This window comes from Jaculus jaculus, chromosome 8 (genome assembly GCF_020740685.1).
Source record: "Jaculus jaculus isolate mJacJac1 chromosome 8, mJacJac1.mat.Y.cur, whole genome shotgun sequence".
In the NCBI taxonomy this organism is placed as follows: domain Eukaryota; kingdom Metazoa; phylum Chordata; class Mammalia; order Rodentia; family Dipodidae; genus Jaculus; species Jaculus jaculus.
The window spans coordinates 122392736-122415496 of record NC_059109.1 but is presented as its reverse complement, the minus strand read 5'-3'; the positions used below and the strand labels follow the sequence as shown (position 1 = coordinate 122415496).

The following is a 22761-nucleotide window of genomic DNA, read 5'->3' as shown; positions in this document are numbered from 1 at the left end:
AGAGACTGGCTACTTCATGAAGTCACTCCTTTTTCAATTGATTCTTTCCCTTCCTTCAAAGGTCAGAGTCACCTGAATAATGAGTACCCAATTAGTCTAGCTACTCTTAGCTCTCTAACAGCTGCAATGTTTTACTCAATGCTGTGGTCACATAAATAGCAATGTGGGCTGTGAAAAATCCAGTTACACTCACCCCTCAAGTCCCATGACTTCCAGGTTTGGGTGTCAGGTGCTCTTGCTGCTTTGAGGGACTGCTTTGAGCTTACTGACCTGGCAGGCTTAAAGGATTGCTCATTTGAGAAGAACCCCAAAGGTGAGGAGGGAATGAGCTGAAACATAATCTAATTTTATTTATTTATATGACAGAGAGAGAATGGGTGCATCTGGACCTCTAGTCACTGCCAGCAAACTCCAGATGTGTGCGCCACCTTGTGCATCTGTCTTTACGTGGGTACTGGGGGATCAAACCTGGGTCTGTAGTCTTTTGCAGGCAAGTGCCTTAACCGCTAAACCCTCTCTTCAGCCCCACAGTTTAATCATTCGCTTTCTTTATGTACACAGAGTGATTTCACACATGCAAGTAGAAGGTTTGAACTACCAGACACATTCAGACTTACTTTGGAGCCCAAAACCTCAGCTCAGTCACCTCTATCTGGATGTTACTTTCATTTGGGCTGAAACACTCAGGTGCCTCAGCTCCTCGCTGATCATTGAACATGCTCAGATGCAACATGCACTCCCTGAAACACTGGCTGCATTCCCTCCTGGCACTCACAAACATTCTGGGCTTTTAGGGTCTTCTTCAGAGGTGCACATAAGACAAGAGCCACACACACTTCCACCCATACTTCATGCTCGCCCAAGGATAACATACACTCACTTTCTCATTGACATGAATGTCTGCCGCCATAAGCAGACTCAAGGAATACTTGACACATTGAGGATGTCACAGGCTTTGGGAGAAGTCCTTTGTAGTCCCCTTTTTCCTGAAGCAAATGGTCCCAGGCTTTGTGCTTTGTGTCTTGACCCAAATTTTGTTTCGTAATCAAGTGTCTTTGGGCGGATCATCTAATAAAAGAGTGGGAGCGTGTGCTACTCTTTCCCCCCACAAATGATGCAGTAGCCCCTTATGCAATCTTTAAATGAGGAGCCTCAGGGCCACTGCTACAGCCACCTCATTAACTCGCATAAATCTCCTTACAGGAACTCCCTGGACAATTCTTTTTTTTTTTTTTTTTTTTTTGGTCTTAGATCATAGGTCCCAGAGTACAATAGAGTTCTTCTTTAAAAATGGCACTTATGCTGGGCGTGGTGACACATGCCTTTAACCACAGCACTCTGGAGGCAGAGGTAGGAGGATTGCTGTGAGTTCGAGGCCACCCTGAGACTACATAGTTAATTCCAGGTCAGCCTGGACCAGAGTGAGAGCCTACTCTGAAAAACCAGGGAAAAAAAGGTGCTTCTTCAAGAGAACTACCTACTATAGACATTCAAATAGATGAGGGAGCTTATCCAATGCATAAAACTTAGAAAAATTTTTACAAAGAGAACCATATACTTGGCATGTGGGTTGATATTCCATAAAGGCTCCTTCATCTCTATGCACACACTAGAACCTCCTTACATCCTTCTAAGTTGATGGGAATGGTATGAGATCACTAGACAGGAGCTCCTGGGAATCACTGTTTCCCCTGATTAAAGTTCTTGCATCCAGTCAGATCCAACTGCATGCTTGCTTTCAACTTTAATTCAATCGCACTTGATGTATTTCAACAAGCATTCATTGACCACGTGCTCAATGTCAGCTGTGCTTCTGGGAAATGTGCGTGTGTGTTGGAGAGTGATTCAGACATAGCTAACCACATGTCACACTTTTGAAAAGGACACAGTCTAGCTATAAAAGACAGTAGTCCCATCCCATGCTATTGCAAAACCAAACTATATAACAGCTAGTGAGTTGTAGAAGGAGAAAGTGGAGATGGTGGGGACTAACCTGAGATGGAGCAGATCTGGACAGCCTTCACAGAGGTGTTCAAAGAAAGACTTAGTTCTTATGGAGAATTGTCTGTAGGCAGAGGTTTATGAGATAGTGGGGCATTCCAGGCAGGGAAAGCACAACCTGGAAGGAGGGGGCAATCCAAAAGATGTTCATGTGATAGCAGGGGGCCAGAGCTGCTGGGGTGAGGACAGCATTGTGAGAAGAACGTTAGAAAGGAAAGCCAGGGGTCAAGTCAGCCAGTTGAAGAGTTTAGGCTGTATGATTTGGACAAAGGAGGAGTAGTGGAAGTGTCTGGGAAGAGATGAGGCTATGTAATTAGGAAGTGCAATGGATGGACTGATGGATGAAATAAATTAGATGCAAAGGGACCAATTGAATTCACGTAAGAGGTGGGAAAATGTTCCACCCACCCAGGCACTGATAGCAGGAAGGAGAGAAGGAGAAACAGGTACAACCTTGCAGAAGTTTGGGCCGTGGGCCTTGCTGATTAGAGGTGAGAATGAGAACAAAGGGAAAAAGAATTAAGGGAATTGTGGTGTTGCTCAATGGGTACGTGCAAAGACCTGATTTTGATACCCAGCACTACAAACAACCAGCTGTGGTGCATGGCTGTAATCCCAGCAGTTGGGAGGCAGAGACAGGAGGATAAGAAGTTCATGGTCATCCTCAGCTACATAGCAAGTTGGAGGTCAGCCTGGGACTACATTACACCCTTTCTAGAAAGAGAGAGAGGGACAGAGAGAGAGAGGGAGAGAGAGAGAGAGAGAGAGAAAGGAAAGAAGGAAGGAAAGAAGGAAGGAAAGAAGGAAGGAAGGAAGGAAGGAAGGAAGGAAGGAAGGAAGGAAGAAAGGAAGGAAGGAAGAAGGAGAAAGAGTGAGCTTCAGAGATGGCTTAGGGGCTAAGGTGCTTGCCTGCAAAGCCTCAGGACTCAGGTTAAATTCTCGTGATCCCACATAAGCCAAATGCACATAGTGGAGCATGCCTCTGGAGTTCGTTTAAAATGGCTACAAGCACTGGAGCACCCATTCTCACTCTCACTTTCTAATATATAAAAAGAGGGGCTGGAGAGATTACTTAGTGGCTAAGGTGCTTGCCTGTAAAGCCTAAGGACCCAGGCTTGATACCCCAGTACCCACATAAGCCAGAGTGGCACATGTTTCTGGAGGTTTTTTGCAGTGGCTGGAGGCCCTGGCATGCCCATTCCCTCTCTCTCTCTCTCTCTCTCTCTCTCTCTCTCTCTCTTTCTCTCTCCCTCTTTCTCTCTCTGCTGTCTCTCTCTCTGTATCTGTGTATCTCTCTGCTTGCAAATGATTAAATACAGTATTTTTTTAAAAGATAAGAAGAAAATGAGAGTGAGCCCTGTCTCTGGCTCAGCAGGTTTGTAGGGGTTGTAGCGGAGATGAATTTTGGACATGCCTAGAGTGTTCTGCCACCAAGACCTCTGCATGGAAATAGATTGCTCCAAGGCAATGGGTCTTAAATCTGAAACCAGACAAGGACTGTTGCAGACAGAGGCACAGATGATGTTTCCACACTGGGGAAGTTCTGAGGACACCATGAACACTAGTGTGTGGTCATCCATCCATAGCGTGGCTCATCCATCTCTCCTCTTTCTCATCCAGTGTTTACCAGCTGGTGGTCAAGGAGGAGCGGCTTCAGAAGTCCCGGAGAGCAGCTGACATCATCGAGTGCTTCTCTGTACCTGTGAGCTACCGGAATGCCTCCAACCTAGATTCTCTACACTACTTCGCTGCTGAGTTGAAGCCCTCCAACCTGCCTGTCACACAGCCGTTTACTGTGGGAGACAACAAGACATACAATGGATACTGGAATCCTCCTCTCTCCCCATTGAAAAGCTACAGCATCTACTTCCAGGCACTCAGCAAAGCAAATGGAGTAAGTTTAATCACAGGGAAGCTGTCACTTCCCTCATTTGAATGTTCACCTTCTGGAATGAGAAGGCAGGGAGGTCTGTGAGCTCAGTTTGACAAGCCAAGGTCCATGGGCTACATGCAGCAGCCCTCATACCTTTGAAATTTAGGGATAAGATTGGTTTTGTTTTTGGTTTGTGTTAATATACCCATGCCTTTTCATCTGCATATTGTTCAAGGCTGTGCTAATGTTTCACAGCACAGTTGTGTAGTTGTAACAAACACTGTATGCCCCATAAGGGCAAAAAAAATATTTAAAATCTATGGATTTTTATGAAAAAGGAGTAAGAGAAGGCCCTGTAGCTGAACAAATTACATGACTGGAGTTTGGATTTCTTTATCTGTGCTAATAATAACTATCAGTGTACTACTGGATGCAAAGGCATGTTTTAATTCTTCCTGAGAACTTCAGCTTATCCTCACCATTATTCACATTCAAAACTAAATTTTCTCTTGAAAACAAGTTGATAGTTTTTGAGTTAAATACGTTTTTGACCAGGCAATGGGATCAGGCATATCACATGATCATAGGTCTGAAAAGGATCTTAAAGAAGCTATCATCTTTCATTCGCTTCAGTCTGCGCCCCCCTCACCCACACTAGTGCTCAGTCAGTATTATTACATTACAGTCAATGTTGTTGGCACTTATGTCTTTAAAGTTTACTTCGTAGCTTACAGAGTTATAGGTATGGTTAGGGCGTTTTCAAACACAATTTGTTTTAGTCGATTCTCCTCCCACTCTCATCTCCTCCCACTCTCATCTCCTCCCACTCTCATCTCCTCCCACTCTCATCTCCTCCCACTCTCATCTCCTCCCAATCTCATCTCCTCCCACTCTCATCTCCTCCCACTCTCATCTCCTCCCAATCTCATCTCCTCCCACTCTCATCTCCTCCCACTCTCATCTCCTCCCACTCTCATCTCCTCCCACTCTCATCTCCTCCCACTCTCATCTCCTCCCAATCTCATCTCCTCCCACTCTCATCTCCTCCCACTCTCTTCTCCTCCCACTCTCACCTCCTCCCACTCTCATCTCCTCCCACTCTCATCTCCTCCCACTCTCATCTCCTCCCAATCTCATCTCCTCCCACTCTCATCTCCTCCCACTCTCATCTCCTCCCACTCTCATCTCCTCCCACTCTCATCTCCTCCCACTCTCATCTCCTCCCACTCTCATCTCCTCCCACTCTCATCTCCCGTGCCCCCCACCTTTCTTTATCCCCTCACTTCTGTCTACATGCCACATGTGTCCTTTCCTCTTCCCTCAACTCCCGTGTCATCTCTTATTACTCACTATTCTAGATTTTAAGGTTTTATTCTCATTCTTCCCATTTATATAGATAAATCATATATGATAGACAGACAGAAAGACAGATGATAGCTAGATAGATTGCTACATAGACAGACAGATAGGATTCATATATGGGAGAGAATATGCAATTCGGGTCTTTTTGAGTTTGGGTAACCTCACAAAATATAATTATTTTCCTGCGAATGTTATGCTTTCATTTTATTTACTGCTGAATAAAATCCCGTTGTGAATATGTACCACATTTTCATTATCCATTCATCTGCTGATGGGCATCTGTTTGGGTTCTATTTCCTAGTTACTGTGGATAGAGAAGCAGTGAACATACATAGACGTGCATGCAGCTCTGTGATAGGATATGGATTCTTTTAGATATATGCCCAGGAGTGATATAGCTGGGACATATGGGAGTTCTATTTCTAATCTTTTGAAAAACCTTCATACCGACATCCGTAAAGGCCATACCAGTTTGCACTCTCTGTCCTCATTTGAATGCTTGCAATGGCGGACAACTCAGTGCTGGCATTTAGGGAGCTGGTTTGGGGCTGTGGCTCTATGTTACTATGTTGTCACATAGTAACTCAAATATCTCTTTGAGGGATGGAGATATGGCTCGGTGGTTAAAGTTGATGGCCTGCAGAGCCTAAGGATCCAAGTTAGAGTCCCCAGTACCCGCAAAAAGCCAGGTGCCCAAAGTGGTGCACGTATCTGGAGTTCCTTTGCATCGAGTAGAGGCCCCAGCATGCCCATTCTCTCAGTCTCTCTTCTATTGCTCTCTGCTTGCAAATAAATAAATAATTAATCTATTTTAAACACCTCTGTGATGGTAGCTGCTATGTGGTATTCTTGGTCTATACTTGATGGGATTATAGAATCAATGCAATCACCTTTTTGGTTGCTATTCTTTCTTATTGCATAAAATCTCTCCTATCATCTACTTCCTTCTCACTCTTAAAACATCCATCTGGTCTTCTTTTCTGCTAGTACTTCTAACATGACAACCTGGTATTTGCAATCCAGGATGCCTCTGTAGACATGTCCCAAGCTTTCAGAATTGATTCAGCAATCATAATGACCCCCTGTCATATGCAAAGCCCTATAGTCCATGTTGCGGTTACTGTGTGTCCTCCAAGAGCTCATAGGTGTGTGGGGAAGCCTGGCACATGCTGTGTCAAGAAGTGTATCTTGAGAAACAAGACATTCACTGAAAAGCAAGGTTGAGACAAAAAGAAGATTTGATGAAGTGTGGAGAGAACATCCTTGGTGTGCTCCAGGTAATCAAGAGAATTTAGTCTGTCAGTGCAATGGCTGGGAAAAAATTTGGATTGAGGAACTAATTAACATTTAAGTGTCCACATACCCATTTAAATTCCACTTTGATATTTCAGTTTTACATTTATCATTTGTTCAAGCAACATTCCTCACAGGGAGTATAAAGCTACAATGAGAAACTGCCAGCCTGCCTTCTACCTGTCCACCTGGTCCTCCCTCTGTGTGCAGTGCTCTGTTGTTTTGAGCAGGAAGGCATGAAGATGAGCCAAAGTATCTGCAGCCCCATCTTGCTTTTAGATCTCTACATCCCACATTGTCCTTCAGCACAACTCTCTGATAAAGTAAGGATTCCTCTGCTCTTAGCACATTCCTAAAGATGTGGTTACATTTCCATGCAGCTCATGGGGAAGAACTGCATGTGTTCCATTCCTCCTTTACCACATTTCCACCCAGATATTACTCATAGACCTAGCAATACACTAATTGTACACACTAACAGGAAATTATGCCAGGCATTGTTCTAACCTAAGCATGGCTGGTCCTGAGTAAAATAGCAAGAGGGATGGAGAGATGGTTCAGTGGTTAAGGTACTTGCCTACAAAGTCTAACAACCTGGTTTTGATTCCCCAGTACCATGTAAAGCCAGATGCACAAAGAGCATGCATCTGGAGTTTGTTTGCAGTAGGTGGTGGCCCTGATGCACATATTCTCTCTCTCTCTCTCTCTCTCTCTCTCTCTCTCTCTCTCTCTCTCTCTCTCTCTCTTTCCCCATGCAAATAAATAAATAAAATAAAATTTAAAAACTAGTTAAATAGCACAAGACACAGAATATCTGTTGGAGCCTTTTATCCCCTAAATATTATGTCATGTACTCCTCTCCTTGAACACCCAGACTTTGACACTTACAATAAAGAAGTCAGACACTTTGAATCTGGTGTATCTTATAAATGGTTTCTATGAGTGCTTCCAAGATGAGCAAGGCTATTTAATTCCTTATGTGTTTTATCCTACATCATCCATACTCCCACTTTGCAACTAAGATTCCCAGCAATGAGCCACGGCATGAAGAGAATTGGATGGATGTAGATGCAAGGTGTTTGGAGGTACCATTGGCCCCATAAAAAAATTGGAGTGAGAAAAAAAGCAGTCTGATCTGGGCACTCAGTGTTTTATACTTCTGGCAAGGAAAAAAATGGCACATTGCTTAAAATGATTGTGTTTAGTATTAAGTTTTACTGGAAAGAATTGAGTGAATAGGTCATGGGGCAGGGTAGCCATTGCCACTCTAAGGAATCTCTCCAATTCTACATATGATACCGAGCAGGACACAATGCCATTAAACTGGAAGGACTTTGCAGAGGTCTTATCCACAAACTCCTTATCAGCCAAGTCTATGCTTCTTGTCAGCCACATTAGGAAGACTGCTCCCTATCTGGAGGCTCCTCCATGCCTTGCTTTTAATAAATCATTCAAAGAGCTATTGACCAAGCAATGAATCAAAACAAAAAAAGAAAAACAAGAATAGAGAAACATGGGCTAAAGAGACCCACAGTGAGCATGAAGCTAATTAGACTTCGCATTAATGCTAAATAATTATTCAAACACTTTACAAAACTGAAGGTTAATACAAAAAATAATTACTTAAAAAGAAGATGCATAATGTAAAAATTCACAACTGTGATTCTGGACTATAATTCACCATTGTGTCAACAAAAACTGAGAAAGGGTAGGAGGCATGAAGCATATGAACAAAAATCTGCTAATTATCTATTATACAGGAGGGACTAAATAACTACAGTTTTAGTTTTTAAATTTTTGTTTATTTTTTCTTATTTATTTGAGAGTGACAGACCGACAGAGAAAGAGACAGAGAGAGATAGAATGGGTGTTGTAGGGGCTCCAGCCACTGCAAATGAACTCCAGATGCATGCACCAACTTGTGCATATGGCTTATGTGGGTCCTGGGGAATCAAGCCTTGAACCTTGGCTTCACAGGCAAGCTCTTAACCACTAAGCCATCTCTCCAGCCCCGGTTTTATTTTTAATAGTGAGGATCTTTAAGAGTATATTTTAAACATATAAGCAGCCTTCCAATCTACCATAGAAAAGCCCCAAAGAAAAACACAGAAAACAAAACTATAAAATAATGAGAATTTACAACTCTGATTCAAGACAGAAATGTGAGATTTGGTGATGGGAAAGAAAGGAAGCTTTCTTTTTTTTTCTCCATTCATAAGTGAGAAAAGGTAGATTGAGGAAGGTGAAAATCAGATCTCAACAACCCTTTATCACTGTCAAAAACAAAATAGAGGACAAGGTCCTATGAAAATAAAGCAAGTCGACATAAAACAAAAGGTTGTGAACAAGAATGAATAATTTAGTCAGCCAATTCTGCTCCTCTATACCCTTCCTGAAATCTTTACTCAAGACAAGGTAGAGGATTTAGAACTCAGGTGTCTGTTATTGTTTGCCATTTATATGTGCTCCTTAATTTTATATTTTTAAATTTTAATTTCATTTTTTACAAAGATTATAGTCTTATATCCCCTCTCTGCTCACCAGCTATCCCTGAAGGTTCTCCTCAGTGGGATTATTGGTCTTCAGAGTGGGGTAATTAAGACTCCATTCGACATCTGGGGGTGCTGTGCTTCAGGAAATTTCTAACCCCCTACCCTAGGACTCCTCTAATCTTCCAGCCCCCTCTTCAACAATGTCCTCTGAGCCTTAATGGGTCAGGAATTCCATGGAGTTAGGATAATTTGTCAGCTTCTCAGAATGGTTGGACACCCAGTCTTTATAATCAGACTGCCTGCATACAAACCCCTGGTGGCTTTGTGACTTTAATTAAGCTATTAAAAGAGCTAGATATGGTTGATTAATTAAAGGAGCACATATCAAGCACACACTATTTGTCAAAGCAGACTTCTCTACGTCCTAGAAAAACAGCAGTAAACCAGACAAACAAAATGCTCTGCCCACATTGGGTTTACATTCTAGTTGGAAATGAGTCCATAGACAACTGAAGTAGAATGCCAAATAAATTAGGGTTAGTAGGGTGGGGTTATTCATTAACTGTTGATTACTGCATGGGGATACAGATTGTAAAGAATAGTGAAAATACAGTGGGCAGGTAATAACTTTATCTGGAACATAGTGTTTATTTGAGGAGCCTCTTTTTAAGGAAGGTATTCGAACAAATGAGTCTATACAAAAACAGAGGAATCAGGGTAAAAAAGATGTAGGGACCACAGGAGTCATGCCCCATGAGAAATAAAAAGAGCTGTGTGTTAAGTGGCAGTGACATGGCTCGGGTGCACAAGGTGGGTAATTGGCACTGTGCACTCCCTTCACTGAAAGGTTGTCAGGGGAAACATTTGTATTCTGTAATTTTCATAGTGATCTATATGAATGGGGAAAATTTTTTCCAGCCCTACAAATGCCATGGAGAATTTAAACATGAGGTACATAAGAGATGATGTTCAGAGTCCTTTCAGGTTTTTTTTTTTTCATGAGTTGTGCACAGGCACTTATGTTGAAATTTTGTCTGATTAGTGATCTAGTATTTACCTATTGATGTTTGCAGGTAACAAGGCAGACCCATTTGAGTGAGCGCTGTCCTAGGTTCTGAATTCACGGCACCTGCCTTTCTTACAAATCAGGCTGTATTGTACCCATTTGTTTTGGAGATTGCTATCCTATACATCTACAGCACTTCTGGATTGGATAGACTTTGAAGTATCATCTAATCTAGACCAAAGGAGAAAAAAGAGGCATCAAGTAAGGTATTCTCAGCAGGGCTTGATTGCTACTTTTTTTTTTTGTGGAATGAAAGGAGGATTTCTTCTTCAGTAGGGCAGGTAAAATCAGCAGGACTTTTTCCTTATATAAAGCCAAATTCTATCACTTTTGCTCACACTGACTTGATGCTCTTATTGACTTGAACAAATCAAGTCTTTCCTCTGTCAACTTTTAAGAGAAGAGTGTCATTTCATTCATTCATGAACATGTAGTTACTTTTCTTTCTCACCTGGCATGACTTCTTTTTTTCTTAATGTTTAAAGTTGATTTGCCAGCAGAGAGAGATGGGGGGATGCGGAGGGAGAGAGAGAGGGAAAGAGAGAGAGATTGGGTGTTCCGGAGCCTCTAGCAACTGCAAATGAATTCCAAATGCATGGGCCTTTGTGCATCTGGCTTTAGGTAGGTACTGGGGAACTGAAACTGAGTCCTGTGGCTTTGCAGGCAAGCACCTTAACCACTAACCCATCTCTCCAGCCAAATGGCATGATTTCTATGATGACTAGATCTCTTTCATCCTCATCTCTCTGTTGTATGATAGACTCCTTTTTTTAGATACCTGACTTAAAAATAGATCCTTAAACCAATACTAGGTTTCAAATTCAATAAGTAATTACATCTAAAAAATTAAAGGTACCCACTAACTTTTTTAAAAGATTTATTTTATTTATTTGTTAGGAACAGGGAGGGAGAGATAAAGAGATAATAGGCATGCTAGGGCCTCTAGCCACTGCAAACTAAGTCCAGACATATGTGCTACCTTGTGCATCTGGCTTATGTGGGACCTGGAGAATTGAACTCTTGGGTCCTTAGGCTTGCACCTTAACCACTAAGTCATCTCTCCAGCCCACTCCCCATTACATTTTTTTAAAATTTTATTTATTTATTTATTTTGAGAGCGACAGACACAGAGAGAAAGACAGATAGAGGGAGGGAGGGAGAGAGAATGGGCGCGCCAGGGCTTCCAGCCTCTGCAAACGAACTCCAGACGCGTGCGCCCCCTTGTGCATCTGGCTAACGTGGGACCTGGGGAACAGAGCCTCGAACCGGGGTCCTTAGGCTTCACAGGCAAGCGCTTAACCACTAAGTCATCTCTCCAGCCCACTCCCCATTACATTTTAACTACTCTTCTCATTTGAAACCTTTCCTTAGACACTATGTATTATTTTTTTCAAGATTACTTTCCCACTTTGGAGTTTTTATCATAAGCTATTATTTTATCTGAATATCTTTTATTGTTTGTAAAACTAAAGCCTGCTCTTATTTTAGGCTTCAGTTTCAACATGATATCCCCCAAGAACTTACCAATCATGTTACCTACCTGGAAGCCCATGCCAGTTCTCACAGGCTAATCCACTCTTTTCTTCTCTAAAACGTGGTTTGCGTTTTAACCACACAGGCCTCTCTCACTACACTGAGAGCTTCAAGCCTGAGGAATTCTGTCTGGGTTGTTGTAGTTATTGTTGCTGTTTTGTGCATCTGTGTGCATGTATGGCACATGTATGTGTGTTTGCACATGTGAGTGGGGGGCAAGAGTGCACTTTGTGCATGTATGTGTGGAGTCCAGATGTTGACATACGTATGGTGACATATTGTTCTCCACCCTAGTTTTACTTTCATGAAGTAGAAACTTTGTGTGGACAAATCATGTGTTGTACCATTCCCCTCCTCCCTGCCCCCATTCCACTGGGGGCCGTCCTTAGTGAGGATACTGGCATTCACCGTGGACTTACAGGTTCTGAGTCACGAGAGCAGAAGTCAGTCATTGTGGGGGAGGGGCCATGCCTCTGGATACTCCTTCCAGCCCCGTGGCTCTGACAATCTTTCTGCCCTCTCTTCCACAACGTTCCCTGAGCCTTGGCCAGCGTGTTTTTCAGTCTACTTTGGTGTTGAGCTCTCGGGAACGTCTGGACTTCTGCTTTCGTGGGTTTTGAGTGTCCTCGGTGTCTGTCAACATCACCCCGGCACAGGTCAGGCTTGTTGGGGGAGGAGCCCTCTTGTTCAACTCGCCAGTTCCTCTGTGGCTTCACCTGGGTCCTGATGAGGGAGGGGTGGCTCATCTCAGGATAGAGCATCAGCTATCCTTTCTTATCACACTGATAGATTCTGGTTGGCCTCAGTTTTCACTGCCTTCTGCAAAAGAAAAACAGATTCTTCCATGGAGAGTGAGAGCAGCATAGGCAAAGCACCTTGTAAGAACTTCTCACTGGAGTCCATGACCCTTATCACCATAGGATTCTGACTTAGTTCCTGATACCAGCTATGGCTTTCTTTCCACTGAGTGGGTCTCTTACCCCATGAGAGAGGCACTGGTTACCCACCTAGGTTGGGTGTCACTATGGCACAGGTGTGTATATCTTGTTCAGCTGGTTGATTTTGCATAGCGGGGTCCCCTACTTGGATTTTTGTGATGGATTCTCTCGCTGAGCATAGAAGCTCCCCTAATGTCTAGACTCGCTGGCAAACAAGCTCCAGGGATCCTCCTGTCTCTGCCCCTCCAGCACTGGGATTGTAGATCTGCAGCACCATGACTGGATCTTAACTATAGTCACTGAGGATCCAAACTCAGGTCCCCCTCCTTACCTGACAAGCGCTTTGGCTGAGCTTCCTACCCAGTCCCTAGTTTGTTCCTAAGTCTGGAGATTTCACTTTTGCTGTTGCTGCTGCTGTGTTACCTATGCTACTTTTATATGGGGCACTTAGTGGACACTCAGTAATTATTTGATGGATGTATGGGTCAAGATTGAAGAATTAACTATTTCTTGTCTGAGTCTCGATTTCTTCACTTATAGATTAAAATGGCAGTTCATCCTTCACACAGTGACTTCGAGGAATATGTAAGAAGAAAAGATCATGAATAATAAAAGGCATTCAAAGTATCACAGCAGTCTGAATTCTCGCTCACTGTAGAATGAGAATTGTGGTTCTAAGCAATTTCACCAGAGACAGATGAACCCTACAGGACCTTCCTTCCATCGTAGCAGTAAGACTTCTCACACAGATGTCTCATTTCCCAAGCTCCAGGGTCCTGGACAGCCTTGGCTTCCTCCAGGTTCTGCAAATGATACCCAGAGTAGCTGACTCTATTATGAACAGCGGGTGGGTGCAGTTTTGTATTGCTTCTTTCCCACTCTTCCCAGAATGAGGCCTGCTGAATCTACGGTTCTCTGTACCCCCACCACCATTAGCCATGATTGTGAAGTTGAAAAGACCATAATTAACAGTTGGATGCAAAACAAATGTGGCAGATTCATGCAAATATCCACCAGAAGTCACATTTTGTTGGGCATTGCTGTTCTATTTACTTAGCAAAAACTCTTTCCTTGCCATATCCTTTTCACCAATATTTAACCCGAATGTCACCTCTGCCAAGCACAGAGCTAAATAAGAGAAGTCGGAGGCGGAAGAGTGATTGTTCTCTTTCTCTTACTTTCTCTTCCAGCCTCTTGAACTCAATTGCCTCTTGAGAGCAGTTGGAAGCCAGATGCTATGTTGAATGGATCACCATGTTTGCAGTATAATCACATAATGATAGTTGGGATCATCTAGGTAGGACTGGGTTAGGGGAAATCTGTGCTTCTGCATGAATTGGAAGACATTATATTTAGTTGTACCCAACCACTGTGAAAGGAATATTTGCATATGGATGGCTTTCCTGTAGCTTGGTAGGATGGAAAGCACTGAGAACTGAACAGTCAAACAGGCTTGGCTTTGAGGTATACCAACTTTCCACTATCCAAAGACGTATAGTGTGATTGATGATCCACATCTCAGAAGCTTGGTGGAGAGTAAATGAGACAAGGTGTATTAAAGCATCTATGGCCTTGCATTGTAATATTTGTGCTTCTCCCTTTTATTGTTTTTCTTCCTGAGGGAGGGGGAGTGGAACATCTTTTTCTGCCACATTCCAATTTGTCCAGGAACGTCCATAGGGGAAACTCGTACCTTCCGAACTCTGGAGGACCTCAAGACTCTTATCTATTTCTGGCTATTGATGACCTTGACTCATCCATGACTCACTGTAGGCTTTATTCTCTTGGTTTACGTTCTCACTCATAGTTTTAAGCCCCATTTGCATCTTTTGACATAATCTTACCTTATAGGTAAGGTACTGACTTTACTACCCCATGACCTGGTTCCTTTGTTAGTGAATAGGAAAATGTCATATATGAGGCTGGAGAGATGGCTTAGCAGTTAAGGCATTTTCCTGCAAAGCCAAAGGACCTCGATTTGATTCCTCAGGACCCACATAAGCCAGATGTACAAGATGGCACATGCATCTGGAGCTCGTTTGCATTGGCTGGAGGCCCTGACACACCCATTCTCTCTCTATCTCTCTTTCTCCCTCTATCCCTTCCTCCCTCCTTCCTTCCATTTCTCTCTCACTCTATCAAATAAATAACAAATTCTTTTAAAAAATTAAAATGTCTTATACACAATAAGTTCAGATGGTCCCTAGAATTAAAATCTATAGGATACCCAAATTCATGGAAGTTACACTTAAGGCCATGTGGGTGATCACAAGGCAGTTTGAATACAGAATATTCCATCTATGAGCATGTAAAAAAATTTTCTATGTTATTTAGGATAAGCTAAATGATTTTGTAGTCACAAACAAGAAAATCTCAATCACCAGAAAACAGATTTTTCATTTCTGTGTATGGGTCTGAAAAAGGAATCCGCTTATCATTGTCACTCAAAGACTCAGGCTGATAGATGGTCCCTCTTGATACAATTGCCATGTCAGAGGAGGAGAAATGTGGTGCGTAAGCAGCGATCTTCCACACGAACACACACATACAGCACTCTGTGACAATCCACGGATGGAGGCCAAGCACACAGCTGTGCATAAGTTCAACAAGACTGAGCCAGTGCCTTCTACCCAGGTCCCTTGAAGGAGAAATGTGCTTGAGAGTACCCTTAAAGACTCCTACACTTCCCCCTGGCAACTAAACTTGGCCCACATATTGCCATAACCCCCAGGAGCACTCTTGAAGCAGCTGCACCGTTCCCGTCCCAAACACCGCGTGTTTTCGTTATTGAGTTAAGCAAGCTGACTGCAGTTGTACCACTTTCTTGCCTGGTCTCGTAGAGTGGCTCCATTTCTGTCAATGGGTGGGTCGATGGACTACCAGAACCCCTCCCCCCCAACCCCCGCATCTCAGAGTTAGTGGTTTGACCCAGAGAAGTAAGTTCCCTCTTGTCCTCCTTGGAGGTCTGGTGAAGAGATGTTTGGTGCTCACCATCCACTGTCCCACCCCACAAAGACCCTTCCCGTCGGGGTTGTGCAGTGCAATTAAAAAGCCTCAGCAAACCTCTGATGGCCTGTCCCACCCACTGGAGGCTAAGCCAAGGAACAGAAAGAAAGTTATGACCCAAAGGTCCTCTCTCACCCTTTGACTGACTTGCCGCCACAGTCCAACATCAGGAACATATTATTTCTGTATTTTACTAACACTTCAGAAGCCCATCAGAAATTGAGAAGGAAGCTAAATTGGAAACTTGAAATCTAGATTTATCATAGTCAACCTTTTACAGTTGCTTTGGGCAGCTTCCATTTGGTAAAGGCCCCTGCTGGTACTTATCTGTCTCAACAACTATGGCTTCTTGATTCGTTTGCCCCCTTCAAGCTTCCTTCTGGAGCTCAGCGAATGCTCTTCATTGGAGCTCACCCTCCTTTCAGGCAGCTCTACCTCTTCAGCTCCCCTCTGTCAACGGAGCCTTGCTGCACGCTCTTAAACACTCTGAACTTCTCGTAAGTGCTCTTCTGGGGTTCCAACTTCTCTCCTCAGGTAGGAAGGAAATTCCCTGAGTGTCACCTTGTACAAATACCAAGATGAGTTCTCCCAGGTTGCTAATTTATTTCCTCACTCACTTACAGTTCTTACGGATTTTATTATCATGGTACGAGGCCTGAGGGAGCACGAACATTTTCCTTCCCTTGAAAATATACTTTAAGTTCATTTGGAGAAAGAGATGAAGGTTACCCAAATGTTGACAGCTGATAATCTTGTCAGCCTGGGCCTTGAGGCTCCCCTGTCCAGACCTCAGATCCAAAACATCTGATAATAGCATACACATGGCAGGGTCTCTGCCTCCATTGGCCCCTCCATAGTAGGAGACCCTGTAAAGCTTGGTCTAATTGCCCACAAATAGTGAAAAAGTAGGGAAAGCTCTGAATTTGAAAACTGGATTTTATGGGTTTAAGAACTTGTCCTGCCACATATTAGCTACTTTAACTGAATGCTTGCTTTCCCAACCTCAGTTTTCTCATCTGTTAAATGGAGATGAGATGTTCCCCCTTCAACACACTGGAGCACCTGTAAGAAGTCAACAGTAAGTGTGATAATCCTTTGGGAATAATTCTTAATGAATTAAATCTATTAATTAGCTTAATTCTTGATACTTCTTAATGAACTTTCAAATGAAGGTTCAAGTGCTAATGAGGATAGATAGATAGATAGAGTGTGTGTATACACACATATGCACAGACATACACATATATATACCATGTGTGCAAATGAAATAAATATCTTAACATATGTATATTTATGCACATGAATAATTAATACATATGAATTCATACTGCTACAAATTATAAATTAACTCAAGAAGCACAGCAGAAGACAGGGAGGCATTGAGCCAGGGGCTAATAAATGTAAGTGGTTAATGAAATAATGCATTGTCCTCGTGAGCCGATGGGAAGTCAAGGTCAAAAGGAGCATGTGGCAGGCTTGCTCAGTTTCTCTTATATGTAGAAGGGAACATGCTTGGTTTCCGTGAGAGATACTCAAGGGGGATCTATCACATGTATCCTTACATAAGGGACCCGGAAGAGACCCTGGCCAGTATCCTAAGGACATTTTGCTCAAACACTCAATTAGTCCTCTCTATATCAATTCTGTGGAGTCTGCGGTTACAATATTAGAATTTAATGGAGCCATTTTCACTCAAAGATTTTTTTTCTTGAGCTATAAAATGGCATCAATTCTAATTAATGCTGTTAAATAAAATTAATGAATTTGCAAGTTTGATTCATCTCAGCATTTTTGATGACTCTGCTTAGCACAGGCTCTGTCCTACTGCGCAGTTTTCCTCTGGTAAGCTCTATGACCTTAGGCAAGCAACTTCAGAAATCTGATTCTCTTATTTGGAAAATCCTGATGAACGTAATGTCAGCTCTATACAGATGTTTGTAAATGGTAAACAAGATGTATGAAGAATGGCTTTGGTTTTTGGCATACAATAAATAAAATGACACCCATCATTATTATTATATTATTAGCATATCACAGGTGTCATGCATGGGGCAGAGGCTGGGGGTGCATAAACACAAGAGTAAACAAAATCCATGGGCGTGGGCACAGACTTCTAAAATCTGTCAGCCAATTTAAATAGAGGGTGAAATGTGAGGGGGCGGGGAATTCAGAGAGGAAAAACAAAACCAGCCAAGACCACAGCATGCCAAGACACCAGCATTTACACTGGCTACATGAAGGGGAGAGAGGAGTAAGATTTCAAAGGAAGTTGGGATACTCAGTATCTGGAGATAAATGGGAAAGTGAGACAGCTCTTCTGTAGGCCTTCCATTTTGGTGAAGTTGCATGCTTTACGTCATGGGGTATGCTGTATTCAGAGACCCATGGGAACGTGGGACAATTCTTCAGACCCTTCCTGAAGGCTGGACATTCTTTACCTCCATTTATGTTCCATCTTTTACCTCCAACTTCACAAACTCATAAGCACAATTTATTTGGCTACAGAGTAGGAAAGATTAACATGAACCAAGTCAGCAAAGATGGATGGAGATAACTGATAATGGATCTTCTAAAACAGGAACTCTTTTTTTTCACACCTTCCAAAAAGTACCCTTGATCTTTCCTACTTCAGAAAATCTTGGTTGCTCAAGGACCCTTTTATCTCTTTTGTGTCATATTTGCCCTAAATTGTAAACTTACTCTAATTCATGCAATGTCCTCAGCTCCAGTACCACTACTCTAGCCTTGGATGTCACTGTCTCTTGACAGGGATGCTTCAACAGTTTACTGATATTTTATTCCCTGCTCCACAATGGCTTACTTCAAGCTTGTTCTCACCATATCAAGTGCAAAGTACTATATGTATGCACATTTAACATGAGCAGTAAGGCCCTAAGAAGCTATGGTTTACTAAAGCACATTCCAGAATCAAAACATTCAGCTGGGGCTGTACATTCAAAACTTCAGGCAGCCTTACACATTCAGATCTCTCTTCATACTGAGTTTTACCTCCACAAAATGGTTTGGTAGGGAAATATTGCTAGACTGGAGCCAAGAAGGAATCCATAAGACCTCACAAATTACCTCCCTCCCCCGCCACATTCTCTCACTCTTCCTCCCATCAAATATGGCCAGCCTCAGTCCCAAGTGCAGTCATAAAACACCTGCTGGCCCTGCAGTTAACATCAACAAATACAGCCATGCTGTCCTAATAACAATTATCATAATAAATTGGCCTTTGATTACATCTGTCACCTGAGAATTTTAAAGATTTTACAAACATCAATTAGTAATTACAGCTCCATGGATTGCTTTGGGGAGCAGAGATCATTAAGGTCAGAGAAGCACTATGCAGAGAGCCTTGAAGGGCAGCTCTGGCTTAGGTTGGTTCAGATCTGGGGGTTTTCTGGCTCTTGATGGAAAACCTAAGTCCCTCTCCATGATATCCTGAGAAAACACACTTTTCACATTCCAATTATGTGATAGTTTTTGCATCTAATTCGTAGCCCCCAGTTCCTCTTGCTAAGGAATGGGAAGTATGAAATGTAACCTTGGAAGACAGCTTATAGATTGCCTAGTTCCCTTATTGTGGCAGAAGGAGAAACTGATATGCAAACTATGGCTTAAACCCAGTTCTTCCTCACCCTGTATGCATGTTTACTCTGCAAATTATACCTTCACTTCAGGTAAAGTCCCCTGTTCATATGAAGCCCTCTGTAAGAAGTTTAATGATGATGGTGAGGATAGTCCAACAGTCCTTTACTAAGGACTCACTCTGGCTCTGTAGAGGAATGCACAGATAAATAAGATAGAGCCTCTGCCTTCAGGGAACCCACAATCCAGCAGAGAAGATGGTCAGGGAAACAAATGTGTGCAATAAACTTTCTCAGGAACTATAGTGGCAGAAAACCAGGAACACAGCTTTAGGCTTGGAAGCTCTTAGGAAGAGCTTCAGAAAAAAAAAAAAAGCATTTGAGCTGAATGTTGAATGTAATATTTCCCAGGGAGACAATGGGGCAGGAGATGGGGTTTTTAAATATATTTATTTATTTTGAGAGAGAGACTGAGACGGAAAGAATGGGCACATGTTAGGGCCTCCTACCACTGCAAATAAACTCTAGATGCATGCTCAATGCTCAACTTTGTGCATCTGGCTTTATGTGTATACTGGGGAATCAAACCTAGAGTGTCAGGCTTTCTAAATAAGTGCCTTTAACAATATAATCATCTTTCCAGCCCTAGATGGTGTGTTTTGCACAAAAGGACATATAGGCAAAAAGTCCAAAGACTAAAGACTCCCTATTACGTTCATGAAGATTTAGTAAAGTTGGCTATGGAACTTGAAATGAAGGTCAGTGTCAGAGGACAGATAATGGGGCCTTGCATACTATGCTAGGACCCTTGGACTATATTCTGATAGAAATATGTGAAGTTTAAAAAAAAAAAACTCTTGGCATTAATCTCAGTATTGATTTGTTATAATCAAAAAGCCATATGGTATTCTTCTTTACATCTTTCAGGCTTTTGGCACACAAAATTTGGTTCATGCTATTGAGATGTGCAAAGGGTATTATTGCTACCATCCAAATGAGATCACAGTGAAATCAGAAGGCTTAAATAGGTCATCCAAGGAATTTTCCCCACATCACGCAAGCAGTAAGAAACGAAACTACGGTCGGAGTGTCTGGTTTCATTCATTATGTATGGCATAGTTACGCGTGCTCTCATGGCACATTATCACACAGTGTCTTAAAACACTGTATCAGCGACAGGAACTGCTTTCCCTGTCTTTACAGTCTGGGGTGGGACGTATGGGATGCAACATCCAGCCAATGCAAAGATAAAAAACTTCATGTGCTGATGTGTGAGCATCGTGAATAATGGCAAGGCAGAGGCTGAATGAGCATATGGATTCGAATACATATACAAACTTGAGTCATTGTCTTTGTGTATAGTTTATATCTATGATTATATTTATACTTATATTTGTCAAATCTATCATTTTATAAATTTCATGGACTTCAAAGCAATCTATGGCATTGTAAATGAATAAATGCAAGGATCGGCACCCAATTTTGGCTTGTGTGTGTAGGAGGGAAGTTCCTACTGAAAGCACCAATTCTAGGGCTGGAGAAATTGATCAGCAATCAAGGTGCTTGCCTGCAAAGCCTAATGAACTGGGTTTGATTCCCCAGTATCCATGTAAAGCCAGATGCACAAAGTGTTACATGCATCTAGAGTTCATTTACAGTGACTAGAGGCTCTGACACCTCTCTCTCTCTTTCTCTTTCTCTGTCTCTCTCCCCTTGAAATTAAATAATGACAAGCGGATGATGATTGGAGAATGTGGAACCATCAAGAAAGGTGGCTTGGAGTAGGTAACATAGAACAGAACTGAAATGATGAGTAAGGATTCAGAGACATTCCAGGTATAGGGGACAGTGAACAGAAATGACATAAGTGCAGCTTATATGGGGAGCATCAGTTAGAGCTGTGGACCCTTCCTTAAGGGTTGAACTAATTTCTGTTTTCTACAGCAAGGTGTCAGACAGTTCTTGCAGCCTTACCAGAAATTCACAAGGCATAGTTTTAATGTTTGTCAAATTTCAGTTTAAGAAATTGTGTGTCAGTATCACTTTAACTGACTGTCAGACATAGGCAGGGCCCTGGGTGAAAGCAAACCTAAGCTGTCTGACACAAAGACCTCAGGCTATGGTGGGGTTGCAGCAGCCTGAACCTCCGCAGGTCATATCTCGGGGGGTAGGCAGGGGAGCTCCTCCCCCTATTCTCAGAGGTTGCAGTGAGCCAGGATCCTCCCCCCATTCTTGGGGGTTGCAGCAAACCTGGACCCCAGACAAAATCTCAGACCCCGAGATCAGCAGGAAGTAAGGCTACTCCCTCTCCAAGCACGGGATACCTGGACATTCAGATAAGACTTAGGCTTTGCCCATAATAACCAACCAGTCCTCTTAGGGTTCTCTTCCTGCCTTCAACTGCTTATAAATCCATTTCCCTGACAATAAGCTGAGAGCTGTTCACCGAAACTGATTCCTGGGAGTGATTCTTTTTCTTGTCACGCGTTCAGCACCCTGGTTGCCTGGGACAACTCGGGGGACTGTGGCCAGCCCAAGGACCTAGAAACACACAACTTACCTTTTTTTCACCACAAGCTAAACTGTTGCATTCTGCATTTGAGACACTTTGGTATAATTTTTAATTACTTTTTATGTCTTTAGCCAAATTTTGAGCCATTTTTACACATCTTTTCATTTAATTTTCAAGGTATTTATATATTAAGGATATCAACTCTCTATCAGTGATATAAGTTGCAAGTTTTTCCAGTTTGCTACTCATCTTTTGATTTTACTAAAGAATTTTTGCGTCAGCCTGGACCAGAGTGAGACCCTACCTTGAAAAAAAAAAAAAGAGGGCTGGAGAGATGGCTTAGTGGTTAAGCGCTTGCCTGTGAAACCTAAGGACCCCGGTTCAAGGCTCGGTTCCCCAGGTCCCACGTTAGCCAGATGCACAAGGGGGCGCACGCGTCTGGAGTTCATTTGCAGAGGCTGGAAGCCCTGGCGCGCCCTTTCTCTCTCTCTCCCTTTGTCTGACTTTCTCTCTGTGTCTGTTGCTCTCAAATAAATAAATTTAAAAAAAAAAAAAGAATTTTTTCCACATCAAATGAAATTCATTCCAATACACCATTTTTGTAGTAGCCAAATATTGAGCAGTAGATAATGGGCTGTTCTTACAACCAAATTATAAAGGAATTCACTCACAATTGTGTTGATTTTAGAAATGTTTAGATCTATGATATTTGGTGCTTATTTATGCATATGGTATAAAATATTGATCTAACATCATACTTTCCCAAATATTTATCTAGTTGCCCTATCAAAATTGTTCAAAGGGAGGAGGTTGGCAAAGATAAGAGTAATGGGGAGAAAATATGACCCAAGAAGTCAGATGTATGTATAAAAATATCACAGCAAAGCACCTTATTCTGTAAAATTAAAAATTACCAAAAGTAAAAAAGCATCTTTGCCCCAATAATTTGAGTTGTCATGTTCCTCATATTGTATGTGTTCATATATTCCTGGGTCTTTTTCCAGGCTCTGGATTCAAGTCCTCCAGCCTGCTTATCCACTCCCTCAGGACCACACTGTTGTACTTACAGACTCTAGGCTATAGCATATGCTA

At 42.4% G+C, this 22761-nt stretch overlaps 1 protein-coding gene across 5 annotated transcripts in view; it reads left to right on the top strand.

The window, feature by feature from the left end:
• The window catches only part of Ptprt (protein tyrosine phosphatase receptor type T), a 1232244-nt gene that overhangs the window by 985808 nt on the left and 223675 nt on the right, over positions 1–22761 (top strand). For all 5 annotated transcript variants that reach the window (XM_045155759.1, XM_045155757.1, XM_045155760.1 and 2 more), the window contains exon 12: positions 3622–3895. In XM_045155759.1, the coding sequence (XP_045011694.1) occupies positions 3622–3895 (274 nt within the window). The remainder of the gene's footprint in view (positions 1–3621; positions 3896–22761) is intronic.